The sequence below is a fragment of the Lissotriton vulgaris genome, chromosome 12 (assembly GCF_964263255.1).
Source record: "Lissotriton vulgaris chromosome 12, aLisVul1.2, whole genome shotgun sequence".
Taxonomy (NCBI): Eukaryota; Metazoa; Chordata; class Amphibia; order Caudata; family Salamandridae; genus Lissotriton; species Lissotriton vulgaris.
Genome location: NC_141700.1, coordinates 440,580,374 through 440,602,889, shown reverse-complemented (window position 1 = coordinate 440,602,889; position 22,516 = coordinate 440,580,374). Strand labels below are relative to the sequence as shown.

The 22,516-nt window shown below is 43.0% G+C and overlaps 1 protein-coding gene across 1 annotated transcript in view; it reads right to left on the bottom strand.

Annotated features, from left to right (window-relative positions):
- The window catches only part of DNAAF1 (dynein axonemal assembly factor 1), a 485,669-nt gene that overhangs the window by 395,115 nt on the left and 68,038 nt on the right, over positions 1–22,516 (bottom strand). Inside the window, exon 2 of the mRNA XM_086945201.1 lies at positions 2,514–2,665. Within this exon, the coding sequence (XP_086801327.1) occupies positions 2,514–2,665 (152 nt within the window). The remainder of the gene's footprint in view (positions 1–2,513; positions 2,666–22,516) is intronic.

Sequence of the window (22,516 nt, the reverse complement as noted above, 5' to 3'; positions counted from 1 at the left end):
CTCAGGCAAAGGATTTTCTCCAAGTGCCCTAATCATGCATGCAGTGCAATATTAAAGGCACTAGAATTTCAGTTAGCTGCAGCTGTGTGCTTGTCGTGTCTAGAGCGTGGGCCGATCAGCCAGAATAACAGCTGACATTATTATGGTAACCTTGGAGGCTTCTGCACACACTGTACAGACGGAGGTTGCAATGTAAGTCTAGGGATGTTGAAAACAATCCTTTCTCATGTGAAGAATTTAAAGCAATCTAACTTACAACAACAGTTATATGCAGTGTCTTGAGCAAAAGCTGCAAAATGGCGTTTAAAAGTCTAATAAGCTTAGGTTAACATAGCAATGTGTGCATGCAAGACCCTACTAATATTAGATGGTAATGGTGGTTTTTGACACAGTGAGCCGTGCAACTTTCCTTTGGCATAGGTCTGCATTTCCATTATACATTGGTCTGTTACTTCTGAAATATATGTGATTAGTTTATATAAAATCGTTAACACCAAAGCATCAAAGTCATACATATAAATAACTGCTCAAATCTCATTCCAAGTTGTTTTATCAGGGACTACCCCATCTCCATCACGACTTTTGCTTCACTATTCAGTGCCTTCTTTTGTTTCTCTTAGATTCGGGCTCTGTTTGTTCTAGGCGTATTTTTGGTTCTGTAAAGCTCCAAATGGTGATCTCCATAAACTGGGTGGCCCATTAAAAGGCATGTCTTTACACACATCTCACTCCAACTCTCCAACTATCAAATCATACTTTTGTGCGAGTTCTAATATTTCTCCCAGAATGTCCTACCTTGAGCTTCCCGATATTAGAAACTATGTAGTAAGAAAACGTCTAAGCAAACCCTTCAATATTTATCTGCTGAGTAGGCACACAGTGTTAGTGTGCAATGGTTGTTGAAGAATGTACCCAAGTACAAAGTTAAACATACCTCATGTCTCTAAATCCAAATTGAAACACACCTCATGTCTCTGAATCCTTAGATACAAAATATAAATCTCTCAAAAGGTACTCTAAAAAGTCAGGGCTCTTTTGAAAAGGTGCAACTGAGCTAAAATGAGAAAAAGCAATGAAATATGCAAGTATTCTAAACATTCTTCTAATTCCATGTGCATTGATTACGTTTCGGAAATGGGGACATTTATTTATTTACACTTGCATTTTGTCTTATGAAAAGATAACAACTTAATTTTCTATTTACTTTCATAACTTTACATTTCATTTTATGATGTTCTAATTTTTTTGCATGTTTATTATTTTGATCAATGGCCTTTCTCGAAGAACAACTTGGAATTGTATATGCTTTGTAATTAAACATCTGTGTGAGACTACATTTTAATGTGTAGCAAAGTTATCAGCCTCAATTCACAGGGGCACAGAAAAATTTCCACCGGTGAACCCAAATAACAGAACCAGTTTAAAGCCATTGAATTAGAACTAGGGGTGTTTTCAGATTTTTTCACATATGGAAAAATATGTGCCTATCCTTTTTGCACAAGTTATTTTTTTATGTGGACAATATTTTTTTCCTGTAGACACACGTCCTCATTGCACTCCCAATTTTATCACCTACCCATGTCCACCCCAGAAAATCACTTACTCCTGCCCATAAAGCGTGTATATTTGCATGAATATCCACGGTGGGAAACTGTCCGCAAGTACTTGGAAGGAGTATGTGAACTAAGAGTTTGTGGGTGTCAACCTACGTTGGAAAATCGGCTCTTACTATAACACCTTTAAAATGGTAGCAGTGGGTCAAGTGCTATCACACATCTGAATATAGTACTGTTTCTTAAAGCAGTATAAGTCAATCATAGCACCAGTGCTATATCCAATTGAGCACCTTGCACAATTTGGACTAATGTACCAGCCTGCCACTTGCACAAAAGTAAATTAGAATGTACTTCCAGCAATATTTTACTGTAGTAAATTTGTCAAACAAGTTGCGTGGAGCAGCTGGGCTGCCCTTCAAGGAATACATTTATCTCTATTAAAATGGACTTTCACCTGTTTCTCACATTTGACAGTTTACAAAAGTAAATATTGCTGTGGGATGCCAATTCATTATAATTTAACCTTAGTGGAAAATGCACAAACCCACATCACACTCAAATGAGAATGCAGAAATTCTACTATACTGTTGAAATGTCTATATTTCTATACATTATTTAAATGTTGTGCACTGAGTCCATTTACGTTTTGGGTAAGCAAATACAGGCCACATTCCAGTAACCAAGACTAGAGGCCGAAGTCAATGTTTGACCATTTAAGCCCGTTAACATTCCCTAATTATGTCCATTTGAAATATATCTTATATATTAAAACAAAATAGGAAATCAAAACAAGGATATATATATATATATATATATATATATATATATATATATATATATATATATATATATATATATATATATATATATATATATATATATATATATATATGTATGTATACATACGTACACACACATATACATGTATAGTTCTTATATACTGTACATGGCCTGTACCTATTTCATCAGGAACTTGTCCTTTCGTTGTTAGGGAGCTTCCATTTTCCCCCATCTCAATCAGGATTTCTGCCGGACTAATCAGTGGCACATCCTCTTTGGGTTCCTCAGCTGTTCTGGGTTCTCCCTGTACAGGACGCATGTTTGACTCTCTAAATAAAAAACGATAGACATTCGTCAAAAATGACGATGATGCATTAATGAGCATGACTCTCAACAAATACAAGTTATTCTGTCCAAATACCATACTTTTGTGGGAAACTTAATGATCATTTGTTTATATTTTGATCTAAGAAGGCATTACCTTTGGCACATGAATGTTGATGTGCCCACAATATTAACAGGCTATCGGATTCCGGTGACATTTCTCAGATTCGCATAGGTTCTCATAAGCACTCCTAGAAATGTGCGACAGTTGCAGATTTTGAGAAGTTTTTCTGGAAAGCATTTGTGAATTCTTATATATTTATTTTTATTTTATTTATTTTTCGGTCTTGTATAGCGCAGGAAATCGATCTCCGAGGAGATATCTTCGCGCTTTAATAATGCTGTGGTAATGCTAATGCAAAGGCTTTTCTATATGTGTCATTCTAAGTGGTGTGCAGAATTGCCTTGCATGAGCGCAATTTCCAGTACATGTTTTAGGCCATGTTAAAGATAGCTTCTCCTGTCTAGCAGAGAGAGCTCTTTCCATAAATCAACTACACAGAGGGAGGGCTCTTTCACTATTGGCTTGTTTGGGTCAGACCATTCACCCTTTGCTTGATTGGAAGTGTAATTTATGTTTCGATCAATTCAAATTTGAGTCAATCAGAATGTCCTCCTCACCAGCATTGAACTATGTGTGTGAATCCACCTATGGTGTGGTTTTGATGGAATGTATGGTCGAGAAAGAAAGACCATTATTAATGTTTTATAAACAAATCTTGAGGTGCAAACAGAAGCATTTGTGATGAGGGTGGTGCCGTGCAGACCCACTAAGGGGTGGCCTTTTGATTTTGTGCAATTGCTACTAAGTAAGGTCTGGTCTCTCACAAGCACACACCCCTTACAATATCTAGGAAGAAAGCAAAGTGGGCTTAACAAAAGGAATCAAATCTCTTGATTTGTGTTTCTACTGTTTGTTGGCAGCATCAAATGTTCACATTTTCGGAAGATATTAGATCAATTAAGGCTGGCCAAAGCAGAGTCAGAGTGGGAAACAAAACCAGTCCTAGCAAATATGCTCCAACCGGTTTCATATTGTGCCTTTAGCATGAGTGTAGCAAGAGCGCTTGACTCACTCCACATGTTTTGCCTGTATTGTGGTATTTTTCCACTCCTAAGGAAAGGTATGAAAAAAATGGCTAAAATGAAGCAAATTAAAGAATTACGGGCCATATATAGGTAGCCCAATTTGCGATTGCAAATGCAGAAATTCTCAGAATTTCTGCGTCTGCGATCGCAATTTGGGCAGTGTGGAATATAGCAAACAAAAACCCACACGCAAAATAAGGAATTGCAAAATTTGCGATTCCTTATTTTGCGAATGCATTTAAGGAATCCCAAATTGCGGTTCCTTAAATGCAATGTAGGAAGCACCCAAGTTGTGAGATTTTGGCTTAAGGAATCGCAAATTACCACCAACTTCAGGTTGGTGGTAATTTGCGATTTTTTTGTACAAATGCACATTTTTGCATTTTTCAAAGTGCCATGTGGCGCACATACATGCCCTTAGCGCATGTATGTGAGCCACATGTGCACACATGTTTATTTCAGGGGTGAAAAAGGGTGTCCTATTGACACCCTTGCAACCTTGAAATTGCATTCTCAATTTGCGATTCTCTAATTGAGAATCGCAAATTGAGAATGTCTTCCCATTCATTCCTATGGGCCTTCTAGCCCAAAGGAATGAATGGGAAGGTTTTACTTATTTGCGAATCTCAATTTGCGATTTGCAAATAAGGAATCAGTGGGATTCGCAAAATATTTTGCTAATCCTACCTACATTGCGTTTTGCGATTCTCTAATTGCGATTCCCTAAAAATCGCAATTTGAGAATAGCAAAACACCTATTACCTACATATGGTCCTACATTTGGAATTAATTGGCTAAGCTCTTTCAGAGCTGAGGACACTAGGAATCGAAAAGTAGTGAATATGAGTCAGGAGCAGCATTGGTATTTTGTTTTGCCAGGGCCCTGTATACAGTTCAAATAAATAAAAGTGTTAGTTTGAAGTTATTCATGAACCCCACAACTAGTTTATCAGGAAATGGAACATTCGGGAAACCCAACTTTCTTACTCCACAGAGACTGATTTAAGTGGCCTTTACAGAGCTTTACTTCAAAATGAGTTCAGTTTCAAATGTAATATTAAGCTTAACATGATAGATTTACACATTCAGTTTGAAAATCTGCATAGATTGAAAACCGTTAGGGATCGAATATGTATCCCAGTTTGCACTGATTTATTTAAACACTTGTAGCCATTAAATACTTCAGAAATGTACCGATGGTTTGACAAGGCTGCATTACATGAGTAAAACCTTGAAGTAAAACAATGAATTAATACTGTTTGTAACTTACAATTTTGTAAGCAGTAAAAAAACGGTAATTACAGTTTATATTTTCAGCCAGAGTTGCCCTCTGATCTGCATTTTAACCTCACTGATTGTAGCGTGATCTGGCTGCCTTCTGAGCCACTCCAAAAAGATAATGTTATAAATGGAAGGGGACGGCGACTAGGAAGTGGAGTGTAGTGGGAAAGCGAGGGTGGCTCATAACCATTTTGATGGCAAGATCTAGTATCACATTGAATTGGCAATCGAAGAACTACCTTTCTTGGAGCAGTGCATAAAGAGGAAGATATTTAGACTAAGCGTGTTGGGGCTTTGAACAAATTTATTAGGACAGGGTCAAGGTTTGATAACTATTTATTAATAAATTGATATATGCATTCAAATAAAAACATTAATATTTAATTTTAATGAGGACGATTTGCTGAAGATATAAATATGAAAATATAAAAATTTGAAAGGTCATATCTTTTAGATTGTCAGTTGGACCCTGTTTCTTGTTATTTGATTATTCATACCTGTGAGAAATTGGGTTTTTGGTTGTCTGGGGTGTGAGCCTTGGTCTACCAACAGTCACAATCCCTTGCAGGGTGACCCACAAAAAGTCACAAAATTAACCTCTGCTTAACCCTGGGTAGCTTAGCACAAATGGCAGTCAGGCTTAGATTAGACTTATTGTGTACAGTACTTATGCAGTACACAAACAGTAACAAAGTAAAAACACAATACAGGAAAAAACCCACACCAATTTAGAAAAATAGAGTACATTTTAATAAATTATTTGGCACCAAAACTATCAAAAATCCAATCGGTAGAACTGGATTTATGGATTTTCAAGGTTTTTGAGAAAACAAACACCTAAAAGATTACAGTGCCAACCGCGGACATCTAGTCGCACAAGACCAGGTCATTGTCGAAAAATATGTCAATTTATATGTGGATAGTAGGGTGTGGAGAACTTATCAGTAAGGGGTTTCAACAACAAGAGAGAGAGGGAAAAAGGACACTCTCAGTCCCCCAGGTAAATATGTTTCAAGCAACAAAAGAGTGTCAGTTTTTTATTTGTGTAAGCACAGACACATGAGAAAGGGTTAGAAAAAATAGATAAATCACATTGGATTTTACAGGAAGCCCTCACTAACCACCCTGGTTGGTGACATGCTTCATCTTTGGGCCCACCAGGAGAAGCCGAATGTCTCCCTGGTGTGCTACAACGCCAGGATACTGCGGAGCTGGTTTTTGTGACAATAGTGTGAAAAGGTGAATTAAAAATGTCAAGGTTTAATACCACACAAAAAAAGTTTATTCAGTGGTCAACCTGACATATTAAAAATATGTGTAGGGAAATTACCAAGTAGATTGTTTGGATATTTCCACTTAAAGTGAGGTCGACATGTTTCTGCCCGTTATGTGTGATTTACTGGGCATTCTTCAGGACCATGGGGAGTGTACCTTGGCGGTATGGGCGCGCTAAGGCCCACCCTAACCTGAGGACGTGAAAGTTAAAATTGAGTAAAAACTATTAAGTGAAAAGAAAAAGAGAACAAACCAACAAGTCGAAAGATTTACCTGAAATCAGAGGAACCTGTATAGTCTGGAAAGAAAAAGACATACAAACATGTAAAAAGACAAACACTTAGTAAGTGGTATCTGTCTTCTGGGTACTCTAAAGGACCGATCTCAGAATAAACGTGCTTATGACTAGTCATAATTGCGTGACCTTGGTGTAATAGTAAGTATAGTTGTGCAGGATCCATCGGTCTGCAGCACAGACATATGCATGGACATGCACTATGCCTAGTAGAAAAAGGCTTAACTGTTGGCCCTCCACGCCGTTACTGGCGTCTAGATCGATACTCGTGCATAGAGATCAATGGGCCAAAATGCGGGGCCAGTGAAAACACAGTGACTGATAAATGACCCAGCGTTATAATGAAGTACGGTGAGGAATCTCACTTGATAGTAAAATGATCCACGCCCCATAGGTCTCGGGAGGGGGCTGGAGGTGAAAAATGGCACACCCTGTAGGATGGAAGATAGCGAAATAACAGAAAACAGTATTAGTAATGAGGTAAGATGCACACAGCATCGGAGAGCACTTAGCTGTGTGTTGCGATGTAGAACGAAACTCACACCCGCAACGCCTGGCACCAACTTGGTACCTAGGTTCTGCCTCTCGACCAGACCTCGTGGATAGCGTTTGGCCGGTGGTGAAGCGCTACAGTAGTTGCCGGTCGAGGGGGCTGACCCGGTAGCGGTGCCTCGCGTCATCCTAGTGACGCACAGCCAATGGGCGGCTGTAGTTGAAAGCGAGGCTTGGAACACAAGCTCTCGCTTCAGGGGTGTAACGTGTAGCCAATTGGCTGTAAGGATTGACAAAGATGAGAAAGAGGCTTGGAACACAAGCCGGATTGAAGTCAAGGTGATTAAAACTTTATTGACAGGATCGGCTGCAAGTATTATGGTACTCGCTTTGTTTGTCTCAAAGATGCCGGGAATTGTGCTAATATGAAGGAGATGTGCAAGGGCAGATGGAAGCTATTTCAAGTGCACGATTAGATTAACTTAAAAAATGCGACTGAACAGAAGATGAGCATTACTAACTCGGAACAATAGAAACAGAAAGTTCCATATGGGGAATTATTCTACTGTGTCAGGATGGTGTCGGTATCTCATTTTATGCTGTGAACTGGCATTAGGGTGGACCTTAGCGCGCCCATACCGCCGAGGTACACTCCCCATGGTCCTGAATAATGCCCAGTAAATCACACATAACAGGCAGAAACATGTCGACCCCACTTTAAGTGGAAATATCCAAACAATCTACTTGGTAATTTCCATACACATATTTTTAATTTTTTTATTTTTAATGTCAGGTTGACCACTGAATAAAGATTTTTTGTGTGGTATTCAACCTTGACATTTTTAATTCACCTTTTCACACTATTGTCACAAAAACCAGCTCCTCAGTATACTGGCATTGTTGCACACCAGGGAGGCATTCGACTTCTCCTGGTGGGCCCAATGATGAAGCATGTCACCAACCAGGGTGGTGAGTGAGGGCTTCCTGTAAAATCCAATGTGATTTATCTATTTTTTCTAACCCTTTCTCATGTGTCTGTGCTTACACAAATAAAAAACTGACACTCTTTTGTTGCTTGAAACGAACTTATCAGTAACCCAACACAGCTTCCACATAGACTTCATGTACCTGGACATGAAGTTGGTGCCCTTCTGACAACACTTCCTGGGGGAAACCCAATCTGGTGAAAATCCCCATCAGGGCCCTGGTCACTACAGGTGCAGTGACTGTCCTCAGAGGTATGGCCTCTCTGATCCTAGTGCCATGGTCCACCAAGGACAGGATAAAACTGTTGCCTAAGGCTGTCATGAGGTCCAATGGTCCTACAATATCCATGGCTACTGTCCGAAAGGGAATTTCAACTACAGGCATGGGAATCATGGGAGCTTTTAGCTTTTTCTCAGTCTTCCCACTAGCCTGGCAAGTAAAACAAGTCCCACAGAAGGCATCAGTAGCTGTCTTCTTCCAGGGCCAATTGAAGTAGGTGGCAAGTCTGGCAAAGGCCTTGTCCTGCCCCAGATGTCCTGCCAGGGGTCTCTCATGAGCCAGCCCCAGTAGGAAGGATCTGGAACATTGGAAAACTACCAACACCCAAGTATGGCCCATGTTTCCAAGCCTTTGACTCACTATACAGGGGGTCATTGTCTCAATATATGAGGTGTTCTCCAGAGGTGTCCTGAGCTATCTGGGCTTCAGCTTGCTGACTCATGCCTTCAAAGGTTGGGCAGTTTTTCTGTGCCTTGCAGAACTTCTCCCTGGTGGGTCCCCCCTCCGTTTGCCATCCTGCAAGCTCAGGCAGGCCACCAAGGGAGGCAGTGTCTTCCACAGTACACCCAGGGATGGCCTACGCCAGCACTCCATCCACCTCTACAGTGTGACATTCAGGGGCGAGTTCCCACACCCAGTTCCCACACCCCCTGCCTTTCACTTTCCTGCTCGACAACCTTTTTGACTCACCTCCTGGCTAGCCATGGACCTAGGGGTTGCACAAATCCCCTCAGGCAACCCTAACATTTCTAGGTGTAACCTGAGCACAACTTCCTTCCAGACAGTGTGCTGTGGGTCATTCCCTAACAGACAGTCCATGGGCATGGCTGGGCTCACAGCAACTATCAGAAGATCTGAGACCCCCTCCACCAAGAGAATCAGAGTGACAGGGTAGTGACTCTCCCGCTTGTCTGCTACAACAACCTGTTGGAAAGTATTGGGTATCACCTGCTCTGAGGACACCAGATAACACCTGACAGTCATCCTGGCTCCTGTGTCTCTCAGAGCCTCTTCCCTCTGCCCACTGATGGTGACCCACTGCTTATACTTTGATGTATTTGAAGGAATTGGGGCTTTGAGCACCATCTACTTGTCACCCAGGTACACTAAGGTAACCTCACTTGTCTCCCACACACTAACTAAGGCCATCTCCTCCCCAAGCGCTACACTGGCCAATCCCTGTGACTGTCCACCATTGTGGACAGTGCCCTTTTGGAGCACTTGGCATCTCCTTCAACATGCCCATATTGGTAGACCTCATAGCACTTTGGGACTAATTTTCCACTATTCTGATCTATGAAGCCTATCTTCTGGTGGCCAGATTGGGACCCTTTTCACCCGTGAACTGGCTTGGGGGCCTAGAGAGAACTCCATAGTTTTATTTTTGTCTCCTCCCACTTTCTTTTATTGAGAATTCTGAGCCCCAGATGCCTTCTTAGACACCCTGGTGATGACCCAGAGGTCTGCTTCCTCAACAAGCTTCTTGGGATCAGTAAGCCTGATATCCACTGGGTGTTGGTGCAGCTCTGTAAAACAAATATTGAGCATGTGCTTCCTCAAAATTAGGTTGCACAGACTAGTAAAATCACCAACTTTGCTTCCCCTCACCCATCCTTTTAGTGCCTTGCTTGCATAATCTACGATGTCCACCGAGGACTGTTTGGGAGTTTGTGGCTGTCCCTGAACCTCTGACAGCACTTCTAAGGGTCAGCCCAAATTTAGCAGAAAGTAGGGTTTCATGGGAGCATACCTGGTATGATCCTCTGCCTCTAGCGTAAGGAGTCTATCCCTCCCCGCCCTGGGTATGGAGTTTTTTACAGACTACCCTCCATCCCCCAGTACTCCTCTGGGACCGTGTATACCCTGAGAGCAACTTCATATGCAGTAAACCACTTGCCTATATCATCTCCCACCACAAAGTTAGGCACCAGATCCTGTGGTATCAGACTCTTACCTCTACCAATGTTCCCGCTACGCTGAAGCACGGAGTCTTTTCCAGGTAGACACCCATTAGGGGAGTCCAATCACAGAGGGCTGAAGGAGGAGCTAAGGCTGCAACTGGCCATTTAATGCTGTCGCAGCGCGGGAGTGATGGTGGCGTGCCAAAGGCAATCCCATCTGCGCCTGTTCGCGCCCGTCCGGGGACAAGGGCCAGGCACTATGTCCAAATTCTAAACTATACCTCGTCAGAACTAAAGCTGCTACACCCAAAAAACTACCCTTTCAGGCTAAGGATTATGGAAACTAGGGTCTCTTTTCCAGAACTTGATCATTCTCCCTCCCTAAGAAGTAGGAAATACTCAGAGACGGTATAACCACAGGGCCTCGGAACTAACAGTCACATACCTAAATACGCTTTCCCTGGCTAAACACATACTAGATATGTTTCACCTACTGGACTCAACTAAACCGGAAGTTCTTTTATTAACCGCAATTTGGCTCTCACAGGAGTCCGGTCCGGATATTTTTGCTGCCCTCCCCAACAACTACTATATCCTCCAGGTGGACCGGCCAGCTGGGAATATTGGTGGAGGGGTAGCCGCTATAATACGTCAGGAATTAAAAGTCACCACACTCACTATGTTAAACATACCCTCTTCTCAGAAGATTTAAAGACTTAAAAACTAGTTCAGCGCCAAACTGAAAGGAAATGGAGACGGAACAACTTCCCTGACAAAAAAAGACTTATCTAGCTCAAATTAAGGAATACAAAAAATCCATCTAGCGCAACTTAAGGAATACAAAAAATCCATTCAAATTACCAAGGCCACTTATTTCTCCTCAAAGATCTTGAGCTCTACTAATAGATCTAAGGAAATATTCACAATTGTTAATGAGCTGTCCAACCCCAGCAGAGTCACAATCAAACACATACCTTTCCCAAACTCTTTGTAACTCCTTGAACACATTTTTTATCGACAACATTATTACGATTAAAGCCAGTATTTCTGCTAGCCCTGCGAAAAGGAACTACCAACGATGCCGAGAAACCCCTGTTCCCTTCATCAATTTCCAGCAATAAGTAGAGAAGCCCTTTTGAATCTTCTGACCAAAGTCAAATCTGGATCCCCTACTTATAGCTGCCCACCTCATAATTTAAAAGAAGTTTTTACTGTAAATCCTGAGCCCGCTCTTTTTCTTCTGAAGGAGTCATTGACACAGAGTTGTGCCCCTAGAGCCTTCAAAAAAGCGATCAGAGTGTTCCTTCTACAAAACCTGGGGCAGACCTTCTGATCCCGAATAACTACCGCCCCATCTCCTTCCTTCCCTACCTATCCACAGTACTGGAATCCCATGTGGCAAAATGCCTCTGTTCATTCATTGAACAGACTCAATACCTTGACCCCACCAAGCAGGGTTTTGCGCTTTCCATTCAACTGAGTAAAAAGGACAGGAGTAAAAAACCCTTCAACCTTGTTGGGATTGGGGTAGAGATATATACAGAAAACAATATCCAAACTGGTATTATTTTCGGACAAGTATACAGGATATCTATACAGTATTATCCATCAAAGAACAAGGAAACTCGTATTGATTTTCATATGTGCCTGAAGCATCATTTTATCAGCATTTAAACCACAAATTTTTGGGACAATTGTGGTTACAGTTGATATCAGCACTGTAATTAATAAATAACAAGTGACAGCCCAAAGGTGTACAAGGTGCACGAGTGCAAAAAGTGAGTGACACTGCAGCGACACAAGTGACAGTGAGAACAGTGTGAACGACGCAAGGTATAGTGATAAATATGTACAGTGATTAAAAACAAAGTGGTTTATCAAACATTTCAATTTTGTTTCACAGTTTAGACAATTTTTTCTTTCAAAATCCACTAAGTACGGGGCGCCTAATGTCTTGCTGGAGAGTCGACTCTCCAGCAAGACATTAGGCACCTTGTACACCTTTGGGCTGTCACTTGTTATTTATTAATTACAGTGCTGATATCATCTGTAACCACAATTGTCCCAAAAATTTGCGGTTTAAATGCTGATAAAATGATGCTTCAGGCACATATGAAAATCAATCCGAGTTTCCTTGTTCTTTGATGGATAATACTGTATAGATATCCTGTATACTTGTCCGAAAATAATACCAGTTGGGATATTGTTTTCTGTATATATTCCATTCAACGGAGGCAGTAATACTGACCGTGCTAGGTAAACTTCGGAGAGAAGCCGACAAGGGCTCTCTCCAGGCTCTGGTTCTATTGGACCTTTCAGCAGCATTTGACACGGTCGACTATGGAATTTTAGTGTATCGCGTCAGGGACGCAAGACTCTAGGTTTCGGCTCTCAGATGGATTACGTCCTTCTTGGAGGACCACTCCCAGTCTGTTTGGCTCTCCCACTTCACTGCACCTAATATGAAGTCAATGTGCGGAGTACCACAGGGATAATCATTATCCCCCCACCTGTTCAATCAGTATTTACTCTCTTTGATTCTGTCCTTAAGAGAAAGAAATGTGATCACATTCAATTACGCAGATGACCTACAACTAATATTTACCTTTAACAACAAGCCCGATTCTATGTCGGAATTTCAAGCCACCATGCTGCACATCCATAACTGGATGAACAGCAACCACCTAAAGGTAAATCTGGACAAAACCGAGCTGATTCTGATAGGGGTGCTCGAAGTCCGTGGAGCTCACACTTCTGGCCAGATGAGTTGGGCTCTCCTCCAACCTCATCCTCCTCAGCTAAGAGTCTCGTGTTCGCAATCAACTGTGACATCCATTAAGTCAGAGATTAGAATGGTAGTCTCTACCTGTTTCTTTAAGTTGCAGAAGATAAGGAAAATCACCAGACTCCTTAATAGGGAAGTGTTAGTGCGGGTTGTTTTAGACATGGTCTTGTCCTACATAGACTATGCCAACTCACTGTACATTGGCCTCCCGTTATATCTAATCAAAAGACTGCAACTTGTGCAGAACCAGCCCCCTATACTGATTTTCCATCAGCTCAGATGGCAGCATGTCTCCCCTCTTATGAGGAAGCTACACTGGCTCCCCATACTACAACGTTAAGCTTTCAAAATCAGGTGCCTTTTTTCAAATCTTTGTCCACATGAACCTTTTGGTCAACCATCCTACAAATTAAAACGGCTAGGCTGCAGCAGAATTGCGGTGCTCGCCCCCGCTTCTGGAACACCCTACCCATTGACATCAGATCCTGAACAAACCTCCTGAGATTCAGGAGACTTCTCAAGACATAGCTGTTCACTCAGGCATATGAATAACTCACCAGGACTCAGGCTATTCCTATATACAGCACCAAGAAACCAATCAGTGTATGTGTGCTCTACAAATAATTTTAACATAACATAACATGCTGCACCATCACTGTTGGGTCCTGAAGGTTGCCTTGCCTTTAGCTCTACGTCCCTCATGTTCTTTCCATGCTCCAACAGTAGACTTTTCTCAGCCAAAGCCCTCTCAGCCTTCTTCTTAGCCAAAGCCCTCTCAGCCTCAGCCCTCTACTCAGCCTCCAGTTTCTTTTTGGAAAGCTGCAGACTGAGCCCCCTCTCCTCCGTCCTGTCTTCCAGCTCCACTTGGGCCAAGCCCCTGAATAACCCACTGCTCCCTGCCCCATCTTAGATATACTGGTTCTCCTCTTGGGGCAGTTGAGCTCTCCCTGCAGCTCAGCACCCCTCCATAGGTCAGGCTCCTCATCTTCATTTAAGTCCATCTCCATATCCTATGGGTCATCTTCTACTGCTGCTGCCTGCAACCACTTAACTTTCTCATAGGCTCAGAGGGCCAATGTAGATCCACTTTGGAAGCTCTCCTGCCCGTGTTCAGGTCCCTTCTCCTTGCAGAGCCTTTGCAGCTCAGTCCTAGGGAGGATCAGATCCATCCCCATGGTAAAGAGGAGGGTAAGGTGCTTAAATTAAAAATTGAGTGAATAGCCCATGTAAAACTAAAGAGAATTTAAAAAGGCTCAAGTTGGTATCAAACAATTTAACTTGGATTTTGTGTTACATAAATCACTGTATGGAACTGCACAAACACAAGTCTTGATCCCACTGCTGAAAACCAATGTGAGAAACTGGGCTATTGGATGACTGGGGCGTGAGTCCTGGGTAAGCAACAGCCACAATCCCCTGTAGAGTGGACCACAAAAAGTCACTAAATAACCTGTGCTTAAACCTGGGTAGCTTGGCACAAAAGGCAGTCAGTGTGTAAAGTATTTATGCAGCACACAAACAGTAATAAAGTGAAAACACAACACAAGAAAAATCCCACACCAATTTAGAAAGTAAGTACATTTAGTTAATTGTTTGACACCAAAACAACAAAAATCTAATCAGTAGAACTGGAGTTCAGAATTTAAAAAGTTTTTAGTGAAAACTAGCGCCTAAAAGACCAAAGCAAGAAACACAAACATCTAGTCACACGAGACCGGACAAAAGTAGAAAAATATGATTGACCGCTATAGAGCTTGATTCAGACACAAGAAGGTCGGGAAAACTGCAGCTCTCTAAAAGTGCCATTTTCAAAACTGTAATTAAAAATCAGACTTTGCTCTTCAAAAGGATTTTTCATTACAATTTCATACCCACTAAACACGATCTAACTACCTACTCCCAATTGGAAATTACAGCCTATTAAATGTAATAAGGAATCTGCAATGTTATCTTATGGGATAGGTAATCCTCACAATAGTGGAAATAAGTGGTGCAGGCCCACTAGTAACATTTCATCTTACAGGCCCTGGGTATGTTATACCACTCTACAAGGGACTTACAATAAATGATATATGCTAATTGGGTATAAGCCAATTTAACCATGTTTAGGGGAGTGAGCACACGCACTTTAGCACTGGTTAGTGGTGGTAACATGCACAGAGTCCTAAGGCCAACAATAAGAAGTGCAGCAAAAATGGATGGAAGAGAGGTGAAAGGTTTGGGAGCAAGACCACCTTAAGGCTGACTGGTCTAGCAATACCCGATTATGATAAGATAAAATGTGTGCTATACCATGAAGTGAAATGTATTTTGAATCTCAAAAAAAGTATCCAATTGAAGGATTCAACTCATTCAATTGCAACACTAATAAACTAAAATGCTCCGGGTGGGACAAACACAAGAATAGGGTGGGAGGCCATTGAATCAAGCCTACTCTAAATGTAAGGTATGTGTGCTCCTTCAGGTGATTGTGGAGCAGGCGGCATTAGCAAGTGCCACCTATTCCCATTATTTGCTCTGATACCTCACCCCCATATTTTATTATATATCAAGACAGATTACTTGCCAGAGGACTCTGCAGAGTCTGGGAAAGTGTTTTAGGAGTAGAACGTTGCCGAGGAGAATGACACTCAATTTAAGATTTTGGGATAGCAAAGGAAAGCCTTGGATCAATTTGGGGTCCCCATTAATATTTTTTTCTTTGACCTTCCCTGCTCTATATTTTAAACATTTCTATTAACTCAATGGAAGAAGGCTGCTTGTAACTAGATAAAGTCACATCTCAATAGTCTAAATATGATGTCTCACTATTTGTGAATGGAAACATGTGAAGGCGTACCTTTTCTGTACTCCTGATTTGGATTTGGAGAAATGTTTTATGATTAAGAGTTGATAGATCCCGCTGATTAGCTTTTTGTAGTACCAACTAGGTATGTAGAGAAGAGGGAGTTTGTAACCAGAATTGTGGATCTAAAGGAGTCTGCAGACAGTGTTGCATTTTTAGGTATCTCCACAACTGATTTTTGTGTGAGCAGAACTCTTGTGAGAGAGTATAGAAGTATTTGAGGAATACATCTTAAATCATCTGCCCAACAATCAACATCCCATTAGTACTTCAGTCCTGCCATATGCCACATGTCGGCATCACAATGTAGAAAACATCTTCCCTTATGATTGTGTGGGATGTCAATCAAACATTAGCCCTCTCAGCCATGATTGAGTTGTTGTGATCTGATGATGCTAGATATCCTTTGTAGAAGGTATGTGGTATCCTAACAGCCCCTAGCAGTTGCTCAATGTGGGCTCTTTCAGGCATTTCCTTATGAGCGTGCATATGATATAACATTTGAGAGAGATGGTGGGCCCTGTAATGTGGTTGTATGTCTTGCAGTCGAAGACCACCAGCCCTCGAGCCACAAGGCACTTAGAAAAATTGAATTTTGTGCATTTTTCTAAGGATTTGCAAATTACCATCAACTTGAAGTTGATGGTAATTTGCGGATCCTTAATGCAAAGTCGTATTTTAAAAATGCTTCTTGCATTGCATTTAGGGAATCGCAAATTGCGATTGCCTAACTGCATTCACAAAATAGGTAATCGCAAAAATTGTGATTACCTATTTTGCAAATGCATTTTGGGTTGATGCATCCCAAAAGGCTTTTTACTGGTCACAAACGGGCCAATTATGCGAATCGGCCCGTTTACGACCGGTAAAACGCTTGATACATCTGGCCCCTAGTAATTTATTTGGTAAGTAAAGTCTGGTATCCTAATTACAGCATGCAAGCAATCAAAGGGTGGAAATTGTTGTGATGGACCAAGGTAAAAGGGGTGGCTCAGTTATTGAGGAAAGTAAGAGAAAAAAAACTAACTTTAGAACAGGTTATAAATAACTTATGATATTCAAGCACCTACCCTATATCTGGTCTATCTAAGCAATACTAGTACTTCTAATTTGATATTCCACTTTTACGGTGGTTGGGAATTTGAATTTGCAGTTTGAAGACATTACTTGTCTCGCAGCAATGTCTGTGATCGCAGATCTGGAAGGTTTGCAGCTCCTTCAACATGTGCCGTCCCCCACACACAGATTTGGGGACACTCAGGATCCTATTTTTTCAAATGTGACTAATATAGTTATTAAGCAGCCTATTCCACTCTCATGGTCTGACCACTTTGCCATTCCTTTTCTGGTCCCTTAAGAGAACACAACTAAAATTCACACATCCATCTCTGTGGGACGGGCAAGGTGGTGGAACAAAGTTACCCCTCTAGAATGTTGTGGCACCCTGGCTACTAGTTGTCCTATTTTGGACAGCTGTACCCACAGAACGGATGTACAAGTAGACAAATGGATCAGTGGAGCACTAGATCAAATTGCTCCTTTAGGGAACCAGACCTTCCACAGACAAAAACTGTTGGCGGGCTGGTTCAGTGAAGCCCTATAAGTTCTAAAAAGAAGATGCAAATGCATGCAGCGCCTCTGGCACAGAAAGTATGACCCTACCTGAAAAAGGGACTATAAGGCAGCAAAAAAAACTAGGATTGTTGCATAAAAAAAATCTTGTAGTGAATACTACACCAACAAAATTCAGGTGGCCCAAAACTCCTCTCATGAGCAATTGGCTGTGGTGACGTCACTGTCTTCCTTATCTGTAGTCTCAGTTTCAACCACAACTGAGGAAGGATGCAATGTCTTTGCTCAGTCTTCCTGGAAAAGGAAGCTCATATTTACAACGCCTTTTCTGTAGTACCTAGAGATGCCCCCCTGCCTGACCGTTTGGTTCAATTGGTCAGTGGACAGTTCTAGGCTGCATAATTTTAAGCACATCGAAATTGAGGAGCTGGCTGCACTATTTGTTTCAGTAAACTCAGGCTCACCATTGGATCCAGCCTCCCTGCCTATTTTGGAGCAAGGCTTGTATAAGATCACCCCAGTATTAGGTGAACTGATCAACAGCTCCCTGACTTCTGGCCAAGTACCTGGGAGATGGAAACATGTGGTGGTTCCACTTCTTTCAAAATAAATGTTGCTGGATCCCACTAAGCCAGAAAACTTTCATCCAGTTTTGTTGTTACCTCTATGCTGCAAGATCGCAGACATTTTTTTTTTAACAAGCAGCTATTGAGTTTTATGAAGAGCCGTGACTTTTTACACAGGACCCAATATGGATTCTGCACCTCATACAACACTGAATAGAGTTTGGATGCTGGTGATTCGGTGGTACTGCTGATGTTGGATCTCAGTGCTGCTTGCAACACTGTGGCCCATAAGATCCTGTCATGGTTTAGATTTCTTTATTAAGTTTTAATATCAGACAGAAAAAACAGTATTTTCGAGGATGCATAATGGGACCCAATAATACAGGGGGGTCCTGCGCAGGAAGAATAACATACTTCAGTAAAACAAAAAACCCTCCCCAACCCACCCCCCTCCCTCCCTCGGACTTGGTGACTAGTGAAGAAGGAGAAAGTCTACCAATGTACAGAGCGTCTGCCACAGTGTATCGCTATTGTTGTTCAGTCGTAATAAGCGAAGATATTTGGGGCACGTAAGCTGCCGGAATTCTGCTGTTAACAACTACAATAGTGGCGCCCATAGTGTGGAGAATGCCAGACCCTGATTAGCTATAGACAAACTGATGCGTTCCATCCCCACTATGCACCACAGCCAGTGCAACCATCCCACGTGTGTTGGTAGATGTGCAGTACCTCAGTGTGAAAGGACATTTTGTAGAGCCGCACATAGTGCCACACCAGTTTGTTTACCTCGGCGAGACCTAAGGGAAAAGGTGAGGGGATTCAGCAAGCCTAAGATTACATAGAATGGGAATCTGAGGAGGTCTGTGTCTTGGGGCCAGATGTAGGTAAGTAACATTTACCGATTCTTAATTACCGAAAATTACCGAATGTTACCGATTCGGTAATTAAGAATCGGTAAATGTGAGGGGTGGGTATGTAGGGAATCCAGATGTTCCCTTTTACCGAATCGGTAAAAGTCGGTATTTACCGATTCGGTAAATACCGAATCGGTAAGGCCTATTGATTCCTATGGGCTTCAAAGCCCATAGGAATCAATAGGCTTTACCGATTCGGTAATTACCGAATCGGTAAATACCCAATTTCACAAGGGTGCAGGGGGTGTCACTTTGACACCCCCTGGCACCCCCTAAACAGGATTGGGTGCCATGTGGCAGGCATACAAGCCCTAGGGGCAGGTCTGCCTGCCACATGGCATAGGTTTGCATGCACACATGTGCATGCACACTGGAATCGGTATTTTACCATGAAGGTGGATTTCATGGTAAAATACCGATTCGTTTAGGCCTTTGGGACTCAGAAAAGTCCCACCTACATATGGAATTTACAGAATCGGTAAAATTACCGATTCGGTATTTTACCGAATCGGTAATTTTACCGATTCTGTAAATGTAGATTTACCTACATGTGGCCTTGGATTTAGGCCCCTACATACCGATTGGCCATTTACCGGTCGGTAACGGCCGAAATCGGCCGTTACCGGTCGGTAAATGGCCTGAAACGGCCACCTACATCGGGCCCCTAAGTGCTTATCTATATCCATGAGCATCTGTTCCCAATAGGGCCTAATTTTCAGGACATTCCCATAGTATGTGTAGTAATGTGCCCGGAGAGCCACACTGTCTTCAGCAATCTGGAGAAGTGGACTGGTTAGATTTGTATATTCTGCAGGGTGTGTAGTACCAACAGATTGCGATCTTAGTGGCTGTCTCAATGCAGGCCACGTTATGTGCAGCATGCCTTGCCCTGTAATAAATGTCTCCCCATTCTTTGGTTGTGAGTTCCCTGTCAATATCTGCCTCCCAGCGGAGTTGGCTCCGAGGCTTGGGAATCTCCACTGGGTGAGATATAGGACAGTAAAGTTCCAAAACCAGTTGTTTGTCAGTTGTTCTCAACAGGAGCCAGCGTTCGAAGGGGGTAAGTTGTCGCTCTGCCCCAGGACGAATAGAGGGTTGCATCACCCAATGACGTACCTGGGTATAGTGCCAGCGCTCCATTTCAGGAAGTGCAACGTCTGTGTGAAGTGCTTCGAAATAGAGTGGGCCATCCAGATCAAATAAGTGTCTGACTGATCTGCAACCCTTCTGTTCCCAAACCTGAAATGAGGGCTCCTGAAAGCCTGGCTGAAACTCTGAGTTCTTAGTTATAAGAGTGAGTGGCGAGGGAAACGTTGTGAGATTCCTTTGTGTCCCACACTGTCAAGGAATCCTTAGTGATGGGGGAAATGTAGAGCGATTTAGGTTGCATGTGCTTGGGAGCAAATGGGACCCCCAATAGTGCCTGACCTGCCTGTGCCCGGTCCTTAAATAGCTAATTCTTCTCAGATTCAGCCCTCGACCATTCCACAAAGACCCTCAGTTGAGTTGCTTGCTAGTACCTGTGTAGATCTGGAATCCCAAGGCCTCCCTCTGCGGGAATTCGATAGCTAAGGTCCCTTCGGAGGCGGAGTGCTTATCTGCCCATACAAATGTATTGATCTCCTACTGTAGAGAGTTTAGTATCCCTGGCGGGGGAGGCCAGCAGTACTTGGAAAAAGAACAAGATCTTGGGGAGGATAGTCATGTTGATGGCTGAGATGTGTCCAAGCCAGGATGAGGGGTGAGGTGCCTATTTCCGCTAGTCGGTTTTGCTACATTGAGTTAGTGCTTTGTAATAGTGTCTGTGTCAGCAATGGTAGATGATAACGGAAGTCCTAGGTACGGAATAGATGTCCCAGCCCATTGTAGTGACAAGGTATGACGTAAAGCGTCCAATGTCTGTGGATTAAGAGTAAGATTGAGAGCTTGTGATTTTTGTATGTTTACTTTGAAGCCAAAGGTCTCCATTTCAGCAAGGAAGGCCGGCAGTGAGGTGGACTGTACCTCAAGAGAGACTATGACATCTTCTGCATATAGCCCTATAGTATGTGGCTTACAACCAAATTGGACTCCCTTGATCTCCGTATTGGTGCACATTCTCTGGGTCATGGGTTCCATGTAGAGGGCGAGCAGCATGGGGTGACAAAGGTCACCCTGTTTTGTCCCCCTGGAGACAGGAAAGGAAGCCGAAGATTGCCCGTTGACCCGAATGGTAGCCGTTGGGTGGGAGCAATTGCTAAGGATCCATCTCTGAAAGCGGTACCCGATACCGAAGTGGGTCAGGGTGGCCGCCAAGAATGGACAGTGAATCCTATTGAATATTTTCTCTGCATCTATTACCAAGAGCATTTGTTTATTGAGGTATCTCTGAACTTTATTGAATATATGTAAGATCCTTCTTGTGTTGTTGCTACACTGCCGTTGAGGTATAAATCCTGCTTGGTCAGGATCAATGAGGCCAAGAAGGAGGGGGTCGAGTTGGACGGGCAGTATCTCAGTGAAAATTTTTAGATCTGTGTTAAACAAAGAGATAGGATGATAACAGGCACAATGGGCCTTGTCCTTCCCAGGTTTGGGGATTGCTACTATGTCTGCCCAAAGCATCGACAGGGGAAGTGACAATGTATCCCCTATTGCATTAAAGAGCCTTGTGAGTATCAGGGCCCAGCTTTGCTGGAAAGCTTTATAGAAAGAGGCCAGGAAACCATCTGGGCCTGGGGATCTGGACAGCTTCAAGCTGGAAATACTAGAGATAACCTCCCCTATCTTAATCGGTTGGTCCAGATCTGCAATCTGTGTGGGAGTTAGAGATGTGGTAGTGGCCCCTTCAAAATAGGTTAAGAGCGCGTCTGATGGGAGATTTTGTGCAGAATAAAGGGTCTGATAGCACTCCCGAAAGGAATCCGCAATTTGTTCATCCTTCGTCCGTTCGTTTTCCCCCTTATCCAAGATTCAAGTGATCCTCTGCACTATTGCACTAATACCCATAGCTGGGGTCAGTGTGGGAAACATGGCGGCAGCTAGTTGAGCTGTCGCAGTGCTCCGTCCTGAGTTCCTGTCCGTAATGGTTGGTGGGTGAGGGTCGAGGGAGAGAGTGAGCTTTCGGCGGCTTAGAGGCTGGCGGATCGGCGGATTCGGGCATTTCTGATGAAATTCGGCGTCCGAGTGCCTCAGTGTTTGGCGGTGTTTGGCGCTTGATGTGTGGAAGCGGGGAGTGCTTTTTCGGCTCCGGAGCCATTCCTGGCGATTCTGCCGGCGACTCTGCAGCCGGGGGTTCCGCAGCCGGGGGTTCCGCAGCGCGTGCAGCCGAGCTTACCCCTCCTTCCAACCCCGAGCGGACTATAGCAGGGAGGCGGCCCGATTACCAGCTGTGTTGTACTGGGACGAGGCAGGCTGCTTTCGGCTTGCAGCTTTGGAGCTTGGCTGCGCTGGAGCTCCGTCGTGGGAGGAAGATCCGCAGCCTTCTCCTGGGACCGCGAAGAAGCTTGGTGGAACCCTGCTCCAGCTCCGGCATC